The sequence below is a fragment of the Psittacula echo genome, assembly GCF_963264785.1.
Source record: "Psittacula echo genome assembly, chromosome: 3".
Classification (NCBI taxonomy): Eukaryota; Metazoa; Chordata; class Aves; order Psittaciformes; family Psittacidae; genus Psittacula; species Psittacula echo.
In genome coordinates, this window is record NC_137736.1 from 83752204 (window position 1) to 83769515 (window position 17312).

General features: G+C 38.3%; 1 protein-coding gene across 1 annotated transcript in view; it reads right to left on the minus strand.

Annotated features, from left to right (window-relative positions):
- Positions 1-17312, minus strand: part of LMO7 (LIM domain 7) — a gene marked incomplete at its 3' end in the record, with an annotated part of 127873 nt that overhangs the window by 17703 nt on the left and 92858 nt on the right. The window contains exons 14-21 of the mRNA XM_080614024.1: positions 17017-17134; positions 14988-15130; positions 13287-13728; positions 12197-12520; positions 9173-9287; positions 3017-3178; positions 1465-1568; positions 760-820 (exon numbers count right to left, since the gene is read on the minus strand). Of these exons, the coding sequence (XP_080470150.1) occupies positions 760-820; positions 1465-1568; positions 3017-3178; positions 9173-9287; positions 12197-12520; positions 13287-13728; positions 14988-15130; positions 17017-17134 (1469 nt within the window). The remainder of the gene's footprint in view (positions 1-759; positions 821-1464; positions 1569-3016; positions 3179-9172; positions 9288-12196; positions 12521-13286; positions 13729-14987; positions 15131-17016; positions 17135-17312) is intronic.

The following is a 17312-nucleotide window of genomic DNA, read 5'->3' on the forward strand; positions in this document are numbered from 1 at the left end:
CCTCCACTGAGATGCCAAACTGGATTGAAGAGACTAATCGCCATTTAAGGTCATCAGAAAGGCACCTCCAGAGGGCAAATGATTTCTTGGGGGAATTCTTTTATAAACTGCCATGCACATTCAAGGTAAAATAAAATGCAAAGTATCCATTTAAGGATTATTGTTCTACTAGAAAGTATACGTACCTAGTTTCTCTCACTGTTGTCAAATAAGGCTATAACTGTTCATAGCATCATAAGGAATTATTATTCATACTAGAATCATCAATATCATTCTCCAGGAATAAAAGTAAAATTATAATAGCAAAACAACCACTAGCCTCAAAACCTCACAAATGAAATAGGGGGAAAAAGAAAAACAAGAAGTTGAATACTCTTTAGACTCTTTTAGTGAAATGAATCAATACTCATAGTGACTCGTTATCCACACAATGCAGTACTAATTATAACAAATTCTGTGCCTTCTTCTCTTTCACCCTTGTCACACCCTACATTTAAAACCACTAATGCAGAAGTGCGGGGAAGGGAGGGAAGTTGTCACTGCTTTGTCATCAGTTTTTCAAGTTTTCCAACTGCCTAACATATCGTGGAAGCAAACTACACCCAGTTTGAATGCAATGAGATCTCTAATACCTGTCTAACTTTCAGTTCTTTAAGGTCTCACTTCACTCACTGTACAAAGCTTGTGATGACTACAGGTTTAGTGTCTGTGCTTGTTGCAAACCCACCCAATTAGCAGAAGAAAAACAACAGTGGTTACCTCTTTGTTCATTAGAGCCAAGATCTCCTTGCATTCCATTTATCAATTTTGTTTCTGCATCCTGAAAAACATAGTAATAAAAAAAAAAAAAAGACCTTAGGTTCATTAGATTTGTGTAAGTTTATCCAACTACACATCTCCCCTGACAGGAACTCTATCATGAAACACTTTGGAACACTTTTCACAGAAAGATACAAAACTACCTAAAACTTCCTAAGTGTATTATATGGTAAAATTACTGCAGGCATATGCAGTACTGCAAGGGAGCAATAACCAGCTGGCTGAAATTAAAAATATTAGTTTGTAAGAAAATGCCAGAAGCTGAGATCTTTCTATTTCATGGCATGCAGGGTGTTATTTGCAAGTAATCTGGGGCTGCACCTTCATTTATCCTAATAATGGAGATGAAATTCTAAAGAACAGGCGCTGTATACATTTTAGTTAAAACTCAGTCTGCACATATTTTAACATTCATCACTTAGTGTCCACTCATGAATGGGCAGCAGCAAGTCTTTAAAACATCTTATTTACCTTAATATGTACATAGCTACCTCTCCGTATTTGCAGTATCCTATATGTTCCTTAAACAATACAAGTAAAACTAAGATTCCCAAGGTCTTTTCTCCAACCTCTCCCTATATCAAGGCATCACATTTTACTTTATTCCTCACTCCAAATCCCACAACCCTTCAAAAGCATACTCACAGAACTTTGAGGGCTGCTGGATAAATCTCTTTTTGTTGATACAGTGGAAACATTTGAAACGTGTTCTCCAGAAGTTGCATCAATCCATTTATTTTCAGATGCACCTATAATGTTGGTAGCCATACTGGTGAGATTGAGGATTTTATGCCTTACATGTGGCAGGGAAGGCAGGTCATTGCCCCAATCTTTTTGGTATGTGGATGATCAAGAAATTAATGTAGACAGTAATGTCAAAGAACAGAACAAGAGTCAGTGAAAATACATTAAAATAACACACACAAAATACACACATAACAGAAGAGGAAGAGACACAAATCAGGTGGAATTTGTGAAGACAGGAAAAAGGGCTTTTATGAGCAGACTGCCTTCCCCAAAAATGCAAGTGTTAGTAATAAGCCAGGTAAAAGTTTACCACGTTTTGCTAACAAGCACAACAGCAGCTCAACATTACACAGCAATTAGTATTCATTGGAAACTATCTCATTAGCATTAGTAAGGATTGAGAAAATTCTTCCAGCTTTACTCACTCAAGGTACAATTTGACTCATACTCTATCCAGGGAAGTGTCATTTTCGTGCCTGTGCTCATCAGGCAGCACAGCGTGGGGGGAAAAAGGCAGTTTAAACTACCAAAACTGATAAGGCAAAGATAAATTATAATCTTATCTCAGATTTCATAAGTTCTTCCCTCCCACTACCTAAGGTTTCTTCAGTGAGTTCTTCTCCACTAATCTCACTCTTCATTTATGCTAGGTCCTGTAGAAGTGAATTGTTTCTTGTCTCTTCCTCACACCGCTATTTTTCTCCCCACTTGCTGGTAGGTTATTCTACCCAGCTGCCCCCTAAAAGAATACTTTGTATTTATACTCTGAAAGAAATCGCTGATTGCAATTTTAACTCTAGAAAAACTATTTTGGGACTTTGAAAGGGTATCCTGATTAAACCCATGGCAAGTCTAGGGATGCTAGAAGGTCTTCAGCCAGGATGGAAACCCTCATTAGCCAGAACAGGTAGCACAATTCTGGAGAGATTACAGCATCACAATACTTGGGTCAATGGCCAAAATTATAGCACAATACATTACCCACAAGCTCATCCACTACCTGAAACACTCCCTGAAGAAAGGAACACAAGATCCTCCTTCCCTAAATAAAGGGAGCTGCTGATTGAGGGAGAAAGGCTCTAAAATTTGCTATCCTCTGGAGACCAGCCTCTCTTCATTTTTGTAACATGGCAGAAAAGAAAATGTTATATTCCCCCTTGTATGGTGGTTGCACACTTTTTTACCTGTGCATCCTCTCAAACAGGTCAGAGCACAAGAGAGGTCAGTAGTTCAGTGTTTTGTAGACTTGCTTGTCAAGACATTTCTAATGCACGAGTAGTTAAAAAAAAAGCCAAGTGGTGTTAAAATGCAACAGACACGCTAGCAAACTACTTAGCTTAGATACATATTACTACTGTAAGGCTAATAAGGACTCTCAGCTGTCAGGTACAGCACAGAGAGCTTATTTGCCTTAAAGAGCATACTGTATCCACCCGATGAAACAACTCACCATTCTTTCCATATCGTCTGACATCCATGAGCAGGTTTCCAGTTTCTAGTGCTCTGTTGATGGCTTCTTCCCACTGTCTATAGTCCATACATGAAACCTTTGTGCCATTGATAGCAATAATTTCATCATCTACATGCAGCTGACAAACTGATGCAGGGCTAGCTACAGAAAACAAAAGAAAAGAAAAATCAGGTCTCCATTCACATTTTTTTTTTTTAACACAGTTGTGACTGGGGGTTGGGTAGGTGGAGAAATAATTCAAATAAATGCTTATTGCTGGATATTCAGAAAGTTTTTGAAAAATCTACTACACTACAAAAAATCTACACTAGAAAAATCTACTACTCATCTTATAAGATCAGTAAACTTGGTATCAAAGTAGTGTTTCAACCTGAAACTTCTGAAAAAGAACATCAGTCTTTTGGACTTGTAAATGTTCACATTCTGGTTAACCCATTTAATAAGCAACCTCTGGCCAGTAGTGAATTAGAGATGCAGCACTTGTGTCTGTAGCCAATGATTAGCTGAAATTCAGCCAATGTTTGGGTAATCCTCTTATTTGTCAAAACAACCAACCCACCCCAACAAAACAAAACAAAAAACCCTCCAAAAAAAAAAAAAAAAGAAAAAAACCTAACACACCCCCCCCCCAACAAAACCCCAACTCAATAAAACCCAACCCAACCTCCTCCTTAATTCCAGTAAAAGATGGTTTTCTCATGTTCTTATTTACATTTTTGGGGCTTTATTGACAAGAGCATGCTGCTTTGTTGTTTTGCTAAAATAGTTTGCCAGCTCTGAATTTTCTGGTAATTGGACTCACAACATTGCTGTGTGCTGCCCTGGACTTCTCTGGATTCTACTTATTTTGACTATTAAGAGTGAATTTTATGGCAGATTGAACTTTGAATTCTACTGATATATTGCAAGATAGGCTGCACTTTATGCTCTTCTTCATCTACTACACACTGCCAGGAGATCTCAATAGCCTAAGGGCAGAGAACATACAGGACCAGTTAATAAACTTTTTTTCCATTTAATTCAGAAAATGGGTGAGCTGAGGAACTCGAACTTCCCCAAGTAAGATTTTATGAATTACATCTGAATGGTTCTTCCATTAACAACTACTCCCTTAGCAGAATAGAAAATGGAAAAAAGCCAAGTGAAATTAATTTGAAGATTGCACAATAAATCCTCACGTTAATAAAGTAAAACAAATTAGAATTACACAATGGAAGCATTTTCCAGAGTCAGTAGTGAAATCCAGACATCCTTTTTAAATACACTAAGAACAATGCTATTATTACATTATCAGAAACAGATGTGGACAAGCATGATGGAAGAATTTAGACATCATATGCTTCCTGACTCGCTAGTAAAATGCTGCTATAAGTCTGGATCATCTACTAAGGATTCAGATAGCTTTTAATATTTTTAACACCCAAGGAAGTTAAGGAATGAAGAAAAACTATGCTTCCTATACTGCACCAAACAGTGATCCATTAGTATTGTGTTTCTAGTGAACTCTAACTATTGTGTTCAAAGAGCATAGTTCCATGTTCTGTTCCTCTTAAAGTACAGACTAAAACCTCATTAGCAGTTATCAGTAAAATTTTCAAAACATAGCAATTACTTTTAAACAATATTATAAAAGACAAGGTAGGATTTCATTTGGAAGATGAAAACATGGGTGATAGTTAAACTGGAAAGAACACAAATCTCCTTAGAGCGAAGAAGATGTTGAAGAATTAATGGGTTTTCTAATCTATTAGTGGAAGGTACTATTAAGCATACTACTGATGCTGCCACTGAAGTTACTATTTTCAAAATCATCATACAACATTTGGAATTGTGTCTGATTTAAAAATCTAAGATCTTTAATATCACATAGTTTGACCACATGTAGACTGAATATAGTACAGAGAATGCTTCAGGCTCAAGGGAAGACATCAGAACTGCTGATTTTCCTTCTCTGTGTTGTGACAGAATGAGCTCTAGGAACCAAAAGAAGATTGTGTTCATTTTACTCAATAATCTGACAGGGATGAAAACTAGCTCACAGGTGAGAACAGCATATTTCAGCTCAGTTTTAGAAAAGGAAGGGATTTCTCCTATAGCATCACCACGAAGACATACCCAGCCTACATCCCAACCATACAGATTTGAATGAACAGCAGGAGTCTCTAGATTAAATGTGTAGACCCAGCACAACCAGAACAACTTAAACAGCTCAATTTTTGGCACGTGACTTTGCCAGCTGCCCTTCCTCTATTGCCTCTTCAGTCTGTCACTAAAAGGGCTTCTCAAGAGTGCCAACCAGGGTGCCTATATTTGGCTTCTATTCCAATTCATTTCCAGAGAAGCCTACGGAGATTATACAAAGCTGTCAATTCAGGTGCCAAAACATGTTTGTTGCTAGTTGTCTTTCCCTGTCCAGCTCCTCCAAGACTATAGGAGACTGATAATTTCTTTATATTGCTGTAGAGGATTTAGTTTACATTACATAAAACAAATACTGCTATTTTTCATAAGTTTCCCTGAAGATAAAGGTGAAAGGTTTTTCTTTCTTACTACTCCCCAGAGAAAACAAACCAACCAAATAGTCACTCATTTTCCATACATATTTAGTTAACGCTAACCTATCCCGACCTGTTGTTATTACAACAGATAAATACTAGTTCAGTCGTACAAAAAAAATTAAAACTTGAAGGAAGTGGGCCAAATTTACTCTGTACACATGCCTGCAAGTGTTTGATTGCAGACATGTGCACTCCTACATCAACACAATCTCAAAAAATAACTGCAAATAGGGTGGGTGGAAGGGAAAGGACTGAAACAATAAAGATTATATGGCACTGGGGAAGTTGTCAGAACAATGTCTAGATTAGTGATTACCTAATTTTTAGCATTAGGTTGAAAATACCTGTAAAAAAATGAGAACTGCCTTCTCTTGTATGTAGCAAATGGGTCTTACTGTAACATGTTACAAGCTTAGCTCTTATTAAGCTCTTTGAGAACGCTTATAAGACATTAATTTTGCTTGCCAAGTAGTTTCCTTAATATTTTTTGAAGGAAAAGCATATGTAGAATACAGTCATAGCAGTAAAAAGATAAATGCAGGTTATTGCCTGAAGAAAATCATATAGCTAGTTAGGATGACAAGTATGTCAAAACAATCAGAGAAAGTCTTCCCGGAAGCTATTACTGGGCTCACAAAAGAGGTGACTGGGAACAGCTGATGTGGAGTTGTCAAACCTAAATCATGCTTGAACCACCCAATTGTCTTCAATTAATTCAATTAATCTTCTAGTGGTGAAACCACTAGATCTGTGGATGAAGGGAGAATGATGGATACCATCCACCTTGTCTTTAATGAGGCTGCTGATGTGATCTTCCACAGTATCATGGCATCAAAGTTGGGATGGTATTGTCTACAGGGCAGAACAACCAGATGGGTGAAAACCTTGCTGGGCTGTCAGGCTCTACGGGTAGCAGTTAAGGGTTTATACTTGGCCTGGAGACTGTTTGCAAGTGAAGCTCCCAGGATGTATCCTGGGACCTGTCCTCTCTACCTCTCCTCTGATCACCAATAACAGTAGGTGGTAAAACACACCCTTGCCAAGTTTGCAAACCATGCCAAAATGGAGAGGGTGGAGAACTGAGCATTCAGTCAGCATTTGTTGTGCCACATCAATAATATCGTGTCTAGTTTTGGCTCCTCACTGTTAAGAGAGACATTAATAAACTGGAAGGCTGTTGGGATGGTCAGGTCTGGAGCACTTGCCCTGTGAGGAGAGGCTGAGGGGTATGGGCTTGTTCAGCCCAGAAAAGACAGGCTGCAGAAGGACCTACAGCAGTCCCCCCCATTATCTACCAGGAGGTCACTGAGAAGGAAAAGCTTTCTCTGTAGAAATTTATGGCAGGAGAACACTGCACAGTGGTTATAAACAAAGGTCGGTCTGACTGGATATGCATAGAAAATTTTCTCCAAGAGGATAATTATGCAATGCCTAGACAGTTTCCATCCAACAATGCAGTTTCCATCCTTCAAGGGTCTCAAACCCATCTGGGTAAGACCCTAGGCTACTCAGTCCAAATTCAGTTTTGACACTTTTGAGTCAGGGTTTGCTCTAGGTGGTCTCCCAAGGCCCTTTCCAATCTGAATTATCCTATAACTTATCCTTAAAAATATGAAATGCAACATTCATAAGCACATAGCTAACAGATCTTACTCTGTCAATGGGCCATCCTTTAAGCTGCAGCTTATGAATAGAGATACAACTTGAGCCAGTTGATGAAAAAAGTATTAAACACAGGCTATAAATGAGAATACCAAGAGACAGTCCATTCTCCATTCAATTTATACTTTGCACCCTTCCTTGTGAGAACTGTAATGAAGCATAACCAAGAAGGCTACAAGGCCTTCATCTTCTCCTTGCCTTCGGAATTGAGGATAGAACCCACATGGACCTTTGTGAATGACCAGCAGGAACACTCACTACCCTCAGGCCTCTCATTTACATCTGGCAGTGCAAAGAGGCAGTTCTCTGCCTCGAAGTAACAAAATTAAACCAGAAGCCTAGCAACAGGAAAAGCAAATGGAAAGTTATGCATGCAAAGTGTACATTAGAGGTTACAATCTAATTATGAGAAGTATTCAGTTATAGTGGAGAGGTCTAAAAACTGTCTTTGAAATGGGGGAAAAGGGGAAATCAAGGCTGCTCAGGAAGTGCTGTTAAAAGTATTTTTTCCTTTCTGGAAAGCGTAATGAAGGACTAACTAAATAAGAAGTTTCCAGTTATTTCTCCCTTCTCAGGATGATCTTGTGTTAGCTGGAAGAAAGGGCACAATTCGATATTCTTGAAGTATTACTAGCAATGGGAAAGATCAATGTACAGAAAACAAGCATTATATGTGATTTGCTTGGGTATTTGTGTTTTGCTGTGTTTTGCTTTTTAATTAGGAAAACTTGAGCTTCTTTTCTGTAAAAGACTACTAAACCTTAGAAACAAACTTTATGTATGCTTCAAGACAAAAATGTTTCCTTTTCCTCAGTATCAACACATCTGGAAAAAAAAATCTGCACTAGAAATGAATATAGAAGTTGAAACTGCTTGAAAGTATTAACTGTCTCAAAAATTTAACACTACTAAGAAAGGGAAAACTGAAATAAAAATTCTAACCCCTAAGTTTCCTCTGCATGTGTTTACAAATCATATGAAGTGAAATCTTGTGAACTTCACTGAAATATAATGTATAGTATACCAGACTGCATCAAAAGAAGCGTGACCAGAGCTACTCTGCTCTCATGAGACCCCACTTGGGAGTACTGTGTGCAGTTCTGGAGTCCTCAACTTAAGGAGGACATGGAGTTGTTGGAAGACATCCACAGGAAGGCCATGGGGATGATCAGGGAGCTGGAGCACTTCCCATATAAAGACAGGCTGAGAAAGTTGGGGCTGTTCAGCCTGGAGAAGAGAAGGCTGCATGGAGACCTCATAGCAGCCTTCCAGTATCTGAAGGGGGGCTATAAGGATGCTGGGGAGAGACTCTTCTTTAGGGAGTGTAGTGATAGGACAAGGGGTAATGGGTTTAAACTTAAACAGGGGAAGTTTAGATTGGATATAAGGAAGAAGTTCTTTACTGTGAGGACTGCCCAAATAAGTGCTAAATGCTCCATCCCTGGCAGTGTTCAAGGCCAGATTGGACAGAGCCTTGGGTGCCATGGTCTAGTGTGAAGCGTCCCTGCCCATCCATGGCAGTGGGGTTGGAACTAGATGATCTTAGGTTCTTTTCCAACCCTAACTATTCTATGATTCTATGAAAGGAACAATCTGGGTGTTAGAAGTCTGTAGGTGCCCCTTACTACTGTTCTGTAAGAGGCTTGGTGAATATTTGAATGATCACATTTATGCCTTTTCAGTGGTTATAGAAATCCCCTTGATTAGGAAAATGCCTTTTAGATATTTGTGCATTCCACCCATTTCAAGAGATGAGGATTCACAGAAATATATTAATAAACTAAATATTGATTTTTGAATTCTTCACCCAATATTTAAAAATATTTGCAGCATTGTTGACAGCAAATGCCTTAATTTAGAAGGCTCTGCAAACTAAACACAAGAACAAAAATTTGTGCAGTCAATACATATTTACCTTCTTCAACTGTCTGTACGAAGACCCCTGAAGAACTCCAATTTGTAGTAAACCCAAAGCTGCGACTGTGGCCAGGTCTCTGGTTTATACTGATTCTCATTTCACTGTACTGCTCCTGAAAAATAAAACATGACGCTACAGTATCTGGTATCACAGGAATCTAAATGAGGGAAAGTTTATCCTCTAAGCAGGTGAGGCTGGTCACAATGTGCACTTTCTTCATCTATTATTACTATCATAGACAAAGGAAACAGTGTTGAAGTCAGTTAACTAACTCATTTGGTTTTTATTCAAACGGCTATATTTTCAGTTTACATTCATATTTTCTCTACACATATATTTAGCTGGGCATTTCTCTTATTTTAAATGTTTTGTAACATAATGGCACAAAATGCATGGAGTTTGACGACATTAAACCACTAAATGGGTCTTTATGGATAGATAGTCTTGTAAATTTGCGGAATGTACTGCGAGAGAGCATAAGTCAGATGTGAAAAAGTCAGATAATAGAAATTCATCTTTATTTTTTGCACATCCTACAATGAGTATCATCAGTTTCTTTTAGGCTCAATGCTGCAACTAGATTTATTTGGGTGAACATTCATCTTTTTAATTTGTGTAAAACACTACTATCTTGCTATGGATTTCGTAATGGAGGCCTCAGATAATAAAACTAATCCCAGAATTAGCTAGAATCCAGATCTTCCATTCTAGTGGACTTTCAAGATGCTTTTAAAATCAGAATGAAAACTTAACATTGCCATTTTAAACTACAGAAATATTTGATTGGGAAAACATTTTGGAACACTTGTTTTTAATTCCACACTATATTATGAACATGTGTTGCATACACAAATATTTTAATGCAAACTCCTTTAAAAACAATTAAAATACCTTCATTAAAGGTATAAAATCACTTCATTATCATGGAGCTGACATTGTTATAAAAGGGGGAAAAAAAACCTGTAGACTTTTTTCTGTCAAACACTGTTAAAATACTTTTATTCCAAGCCATGCATGGAGGAGACTCCACATATTTATGTGCGTGCATTAAACGTACAACTACATTTTAGCTGCCTAGTGAACCAGCCTTCCTGAAGGGTTGAGATTTAACTTAAAGTATTTAAAAGTCTAGGTATCTAAACCAATTCCCCAAAGCTCCTATGCTGGTAGGATGCAGCAGGCAGCTACAGGGAGCACTGCAAGATGTAGCCAGCCAAAGTATGCTTCAGCAGTGCTGGGTGTGGAAGACAGCAACATTACAAAGCAACATTCTGAGGTTTCACCTTGTGTTACACGAATGCTCCTGGCACAGCACTCTCTGTTACAGCCCAGGGTAGAAAATAAGTCCTTTCTTCAAAACACAGCTACCAGCTTGCAAACGCTCCCATACAACCCAAGTCCTTAGGTGAGTAACAGTACATTAGTCACAAATGTGAATCTACTAATAGGTTAGGTTTTCACACTGGGCTAGCGCATATTTGAAGCTTCTGAATTTGAGTGTGTTCCTGGAAATTACTGTTGCTGTTATTTTTATTTCCACCATCCCAACCCGGTGGGGTTCTTTAAACCTACCTCTTGTGAGAGAAGTAATACAACTTTGTGTGCTGAACTTCATAATTTGGACAGGTTGTCTTCAAAACACCTAGTACTCCACAAACCTGGTATTATTGCCCTGATGACTATTGAACTGTATCAATCCCTCAACTCTGGCAATGATTTACAAACATGCTAAATGGAGCTTGTATTCCTTAAGTTATAGCTTGTTTGAAACACAACACAAGCTTTTTTAAAAAACTTTTTTTTTTTTTTATTATTTTAAAACAAAACCAAAACACATAACTCATGTGCAGGAAGGATGATTTATAATCTTGTGACTAATGAAAGTAAAAAAAAACCAAAAGAAGTGGACCTAGTACATGCTGTTCTCATTTGGCTCACTTAAAGTGATAGAAAGAACCCATATCTAATCTATGTTTTCACTGATTAGAGCAGCAATTTCTCTGCCTGCTTTTGTAATTACACAGAAAAAAAAAGATCATGATCTCTTTCCTTATAAAACAATCAGAGTTTAAAAAATTATGACACTTTCATTGCAATGTCATAGGGTATCAGTAGTATTAAACCGAAACATTTTCCTTTTCCACAAGTGATTAGGAAGAAGAATGGTTCAGTGCCTGAATTTATAAAAAGCTGGTGTGGGAAGTGATTTCATAAATCAGCATTTAAGGTCTTACCATTCTCACGCAAGCAACTGGCACAATTAACTTTTAGAGCAGCATGAGGAATGCAAAGAATTTATCTCTAATCTGTCAAGGAGTTTGAATTACATATTACAGAAAGGTATCAACAATTAAAGCTATTGTTCCGTTTTTTTCCAATCAATTGGAATCAGCAGCCCTGGAGGATATATATACGGAAAAAAAAAAAAATGCTGAAAGGCCCAACTCCTGGATCAGCACACACACAAAGAGATGGTGATTTGCTTTAAAATTTAGTAATGTGAACATTAATCAGATTAATTTCAAATGAATAACGAAAAGAAAAGGATGGGAGTTCAGGCCACAATGGAAAAAAAGGATAGCATGATAGTAACATTTAAGGCTGGCCTTTAAAAAGCTGATCTTTATTTTCCACCACCAGTTTAAAAGTGCAAATGAATGCTACAGCAGCTCAGATCATTCATCCGACATACCTGCTTGTGCACACAATGCGCTATTTTTGAGAATAAGAAAAACTTTGTAAGCATCGCAGTGTTTAGAGTAACTGTTTTGAATTAGAATGAGAAATAAAATTAAGCACAGGACATATAAAGGGTAGGTAAAAAAAATGCTGCAAGAGAACCAATTGTTTGCTTTCCAAATATTCTATTTCCCCTGAACTAAATCAAAGGAAACAGTAGATCTCAGAGCTGTTTTCTCATTACCAAAAAATACTTTCGTTAGTTGTAATTTTATATATTTTTTCTTTTACTCTACTGTAGCATTCAGTTACACTATGTAATCACATTATTTTCACACTTACCTGAGATTTTGAATCCTCAGGCTCTGGCAGACTCACATTTTCTGCGGAAGATGCAAGTGAAAGAGAATCAGGAGGACAGCAATACTCTGGTTTAAGAATACTGCTTCCAGCATCTTGGTCTTGGGATTTTACAGGTAATGCTGAACTAGGAGATGGTGTTGACTGAACACCTTCTTTTTCCTCCTCTTCCTCACCTCTGCTTTTGAATGCACCAGCGGAGAGAGGGTGTGCAGAGTCTGGTTCTGCAAATGAACTGCTAGTGAACAACGTTTGAGTTCTCTTAGGTTTTTCTACTTCTCCATTGTATTTCTGGGTATCATCCATCTAGGACAAAAATAACAGTTTAGTAAACATATGGTTAAGAATAAAAAAACAAACCGTAGTCTTTCAGCAATCTATATATTTGACAAAAAACTCCCTTTCATGCAAATTCTGGTTACTGTACCCATTACTAATTACCTACTTTAAAGAAAACATATTTTTTCTCTTGAAGTGCTTGCAGAATAGTCTAGACTTTTTAAGGTAAAAATGTTAAAATCACCTGCTTAGAATGATTTGCATTCTTACCATTTTAAAAATTGAGACAAATAGGGATTTAGGAGAAAGCTATGAAAATCAACACAATTAATCAGGGTGGGGGAAGAGGGTGGATATCAATTTCTGTGTTTCAGGGCTTTCCTGAGCAGGTAAATGTTAAGGCAGCATAAAATTTCAGGTTCACCAGAAGTCAGCAGAGCAGGAGCAACTTAAACCACCTGAAAAATTTGTCTTTAGCACTTAATTACATTAACTTGGTTTCAGACAATTACATCTGACAAAGGCTTTTGATAGGCAACATGAAGGCAGCTTACTAAAAGTAATAAAATGATTATTCTACGAAATGTATTTATCAGCCTTATTTCTAGGAGTGCCTTTAAGTACAGAAACATGAGTAAACATCTAAAGCCACAGCAGAATTGCCTGCTTTATTAACACAGACTTCATCAAACAGCAAATGATTTAAAAACAAATAAATAAATAAAATGTTAAAACTTGACTCCTCCCCCAGCTACCCAAGACCCCAAACTGCAGGAACGAAGCAGAATTTTACCGTGAACGACCGTGGAAGTGACGAGATTCCTCTTGAGTGGACACCAAAAGGTCTTGGTGTAACCACAGATGTTAACCTAGAGGTATCGGTTTTCTGGTAACTTCTGGGGAGAGAAGCTGAAACCTGAGCTGACCCAGTTTGAGCATTCGCTGAGTAGCGGGTAAACAAAAGAGCCGAGCTTTGCTCCTCTGCCAGGCTCTTCGGTGGAGCAGTAGCTTCACGAGTGGCTGAGCTCTCCGGGAGGTTCTCCTTGCACTGTTGCGCGGTATTTGTGCTTTTGCTGTCCTTAAAACTGTAGGTGGTATCTTCTTCCAAAAGGTAGTCTTTGGCTTGTGACTGTGTGGAAGGTGCTTTTTCTTCATTAAACACATCATCATTCAGTGAATATGTCCATCTGTGTTCATATTTTCGCTGCCTGTAGGAATCTTGATCTCTGTCCTCCCTATGGGGACAGAGCACATTAAAATACCAAAATTGACTTGACAAACAGGCAGCCCCCTAAGTCTTTCAACTACTGAATGTTCAAAGCAAAGCACAAACCAAGACACGTCTCCAAAATGTGAAAATGAATGGCATCATTTAACTCATAGTATTTTAATATATTTTTAAATCTACCTTTTTTCCCTTCCTTTCCATTTCAACACCCTCATAACACTCAGGCATACTACCATCACATTATCAAGTTGCCACCATGACAGAAATCTCTTTGCCAAGAAAATGATATAGCTGTTCAAGTTACATATCCTCAAAAATCAAGATTTTATTGAGGAAAAATGAGAAGAAGGTAGTCCCATAATGCTGCCTGAATTGTATAGCTGGTGTGTCTGCTCTATGAAAATGCTAATTACTGAAATTCAGATGACAAAGAAGATGGTGTCCTGAAGTTCAGTTGTTTGGGGCTTTTTTCTGCTATGCATTCCTTTTGTCATAAAAGAACAACCACCACAGAGAATATTTACTCCATGGTTTTTAAGATTCTGATGATTTGGGGCATTCAATACAACTAACATCCATATTTTATTCAAGAGACTAATTTCTGTACTCACAAATAATTAACTTCCCCCCGAAACGCAAACCATTCTTAAATTTCTTTTATGAATACATCCCATGTCCATATTCCCTTCATCTCAGTTATACACGCATTTGAAAGACTGTTACCCGTAGAAGAGATACTGTGCTACTCAGTTTACACTTCTGACTCTTTGAAGAGAATCTTGTTCTGTAAACACCCAGAGGAGCAATTGGGGACAGAAGGGAAATCAAGCAAAAATTTACAGCTCTGTGATATACATTAAAATTCTGGCTGTATTTATCCACAGTGGTTAAAAGAATAGCAAATGCAGTGATAGAAGAAAGAGAAATAGTTACGTTGATCTAAGAATAAAAAAGGCAGTTCAGTGCTATGTTTTTAATCTCTTCAAAGTGGGTGCAAATACTAACTTCTCAATACATTTATTTATGGATAATAGAGTAAAACACCATTTATAGATCAAAACTGCGTAACTTTCTGTGAAAACAATGCATTAGCGGACCATATTCTGTCCTTCGATTGCCTAGATTTCTACATTATGTTTTGCAACCAAAATTGAGATGTCTGCAGAATCAATTGCAACTTGCCAGTAAAAGCTGCTCAAGAATTCAAGGGAATAGAAATTCTCAGAATTAAGTTCCTCAACATAATACTCCCATTAGGGTCATTACCTCTCCTGCTGTATTTCTTTCAGTGACTTTGTACTCCTTTCAGACACCTCAGAGGCTCTCCTTTCTATTTCTTCTCTCTCTTCCTTCTTTTTTTGCAATTCAGAAGTGAAGCTCTTTCTACGATTCTTCCATTTTGCTAAATCCTGTAAGAATAACATGAACATATACAATCAGATTTTCTCAATACCTCTTAGACCTACATCACACTACCTACTGTCCTGATTTTACTTGCATGCCTGCATTGCAGCAATATTTTCATGTACCTTCCCCTACTAAATGATAAAGGGGCTCTTGTATTTCAGTTAAGGTTACAGGCTCACTCACTGCCTGTAAAGTTAACAATTGTAATTACTGGACTGCCACTGGAAAAGTACATGTTTTGCCCTCTCCCCCCATTAGAACCCAACACTTTCTATTTTATTCTACAATATTTCACCCAGTGACACATAGCGGAAAGCAAATGCAAATACCATCTGTATTTCCCTGTTGTAAGATTTGGAGTTTGGGATGATTTCCCCTGCCTCCCCTCCCCCCCCCCCCCCAAAATCACTACTATGTTAAACTGATACAATAGCTTGAGAACAAACACACTTTACATTCTAAATTGAAAACATATTGTCCTGGGTTCAGCAGTAGCAGTCAGTTTTTCTCCTTCTTAGTAGCTGTTGCAGCACTGTGTTTTTGACTTTCAGCCTGGGAACAAAGCTGATAACACCGATGTTTAGACTGACCAAGGACTTTGTGAGTCTCATGCTCTGCCAGGGAGGAGGAGAAGCCAGGAGGAAGCGGGGACAGGACACCTGACCCAAACCAGCCAAAGAGGTATTCCATACCACAGCACGTCATGCCCAGGATGTAGAACTGAGAGTCCCCGGAAGGACTGGATCACTGCGGGATGGGGGCGAGGTACCGGTCCGTGAGCGGTTGTATTCTCTTCCTTGTTATTTCCTTTATCATTATTATTATGGTGGTAGCAGTAGTGATTTGTGTTATACCTTAGTTATTAAACTGTTCTTATCTCAACCCGTGGGAGTTGCATTCTTTTGATTCTCCTCCCCGTCCTTCCAGAAGCGGAGAGAAGAAAGGTGGGGGGGGAAGTAGACTGCGTGGTTCTGATTTACGGCCTGGGCTTAAACCACGACACATATACTTCTATACTTTCTTAATTTCTGTAAAACCACAATGTGAACTGGCAATATTCTACATGAAATACCAGAGCTGAGTTAAAAGTAGTACTGAATATTAGAGCCGAGATGGCTGAGGTGTTTTAAACAAACAACAGTGAACTTCTGGGTGGTGAGGCACTGGAATGGGTTGCCCAGAGAAGTTGTGAATGCTCCATCCCTGGCGGTGCTTAAGGCCAGGCTGGACAGAGCCTTGGGTAGCATGGTTTAGTGTGAGGTGTCCCTGCCCATGGCAGGGGAGTTGGAACTAGATGATCTTAAGGTCCTTTCCTACCCCAACTATTCTATGATTCTTGCTTGGTGTTCTGGTCTTAATTCCAGCTTCTTGTTGTCAAGCAGGGATTTTAATAAAAAAGAAAAAGTCTTCAGATACCGTTATGATGCTGTGTAAAGCTATTACACCAGCTTACAAGCTGGATTTAAGACAGAATTATTAAGGGGTAGAAGCCTTACAAATTTGCACAGGGAAAATATTATTTCCCTTCCTTCTTCCAGAGGATCAAATGCTCAGACATTCAAATCATTTCACAAAAAAAGTATTCACATGTGTCAGATAACACATGAAGCCCTAACTTTTATGTCCAGAGAAATCAAGCATGAAGGCTTGATTAGAATGCATATAAGTCTTAACCTGAAGCATTAATCAGATACTTATGATGATATTTAAAATAAGTTCAATTCTGCATTAAACAGACATCCCTAGCAGTTGCATAAGACATCATTTCAGAAGACAGCCCCATAAATTGCTGCACACACGTCAAAGCCTGTTTTCTAGGGACACTGAAGGTAGGCAGCACCCAGCCTTTCAGGAGGACACATGAAGAGGGGTAAAAAGGAGTGCTTACTTCTTGCCATTTTAGATCTTGTTCTTGTAACTGTTCTTTGATCCTTTGTAGCTCTTCGTAACGGATTTTGCGCAATGACTGCAGCTCCTCTGCACTGACATCATTCAAAGATTTGCTCCTAGAAAGAAAAAGCATACTGGGCTTTATCACATTTTAGCCATCATTTACGCAAGTGAAACCTTCAAGGGAGGGGTTGATATTAGTACAACTGAGCTTTTGAGTGTTATTTCGAACAGAGCAGAAAACACGCGGGCAGCTGACTGAGCAATGCTGGGGTGTGCTCTAGGACCAAAACT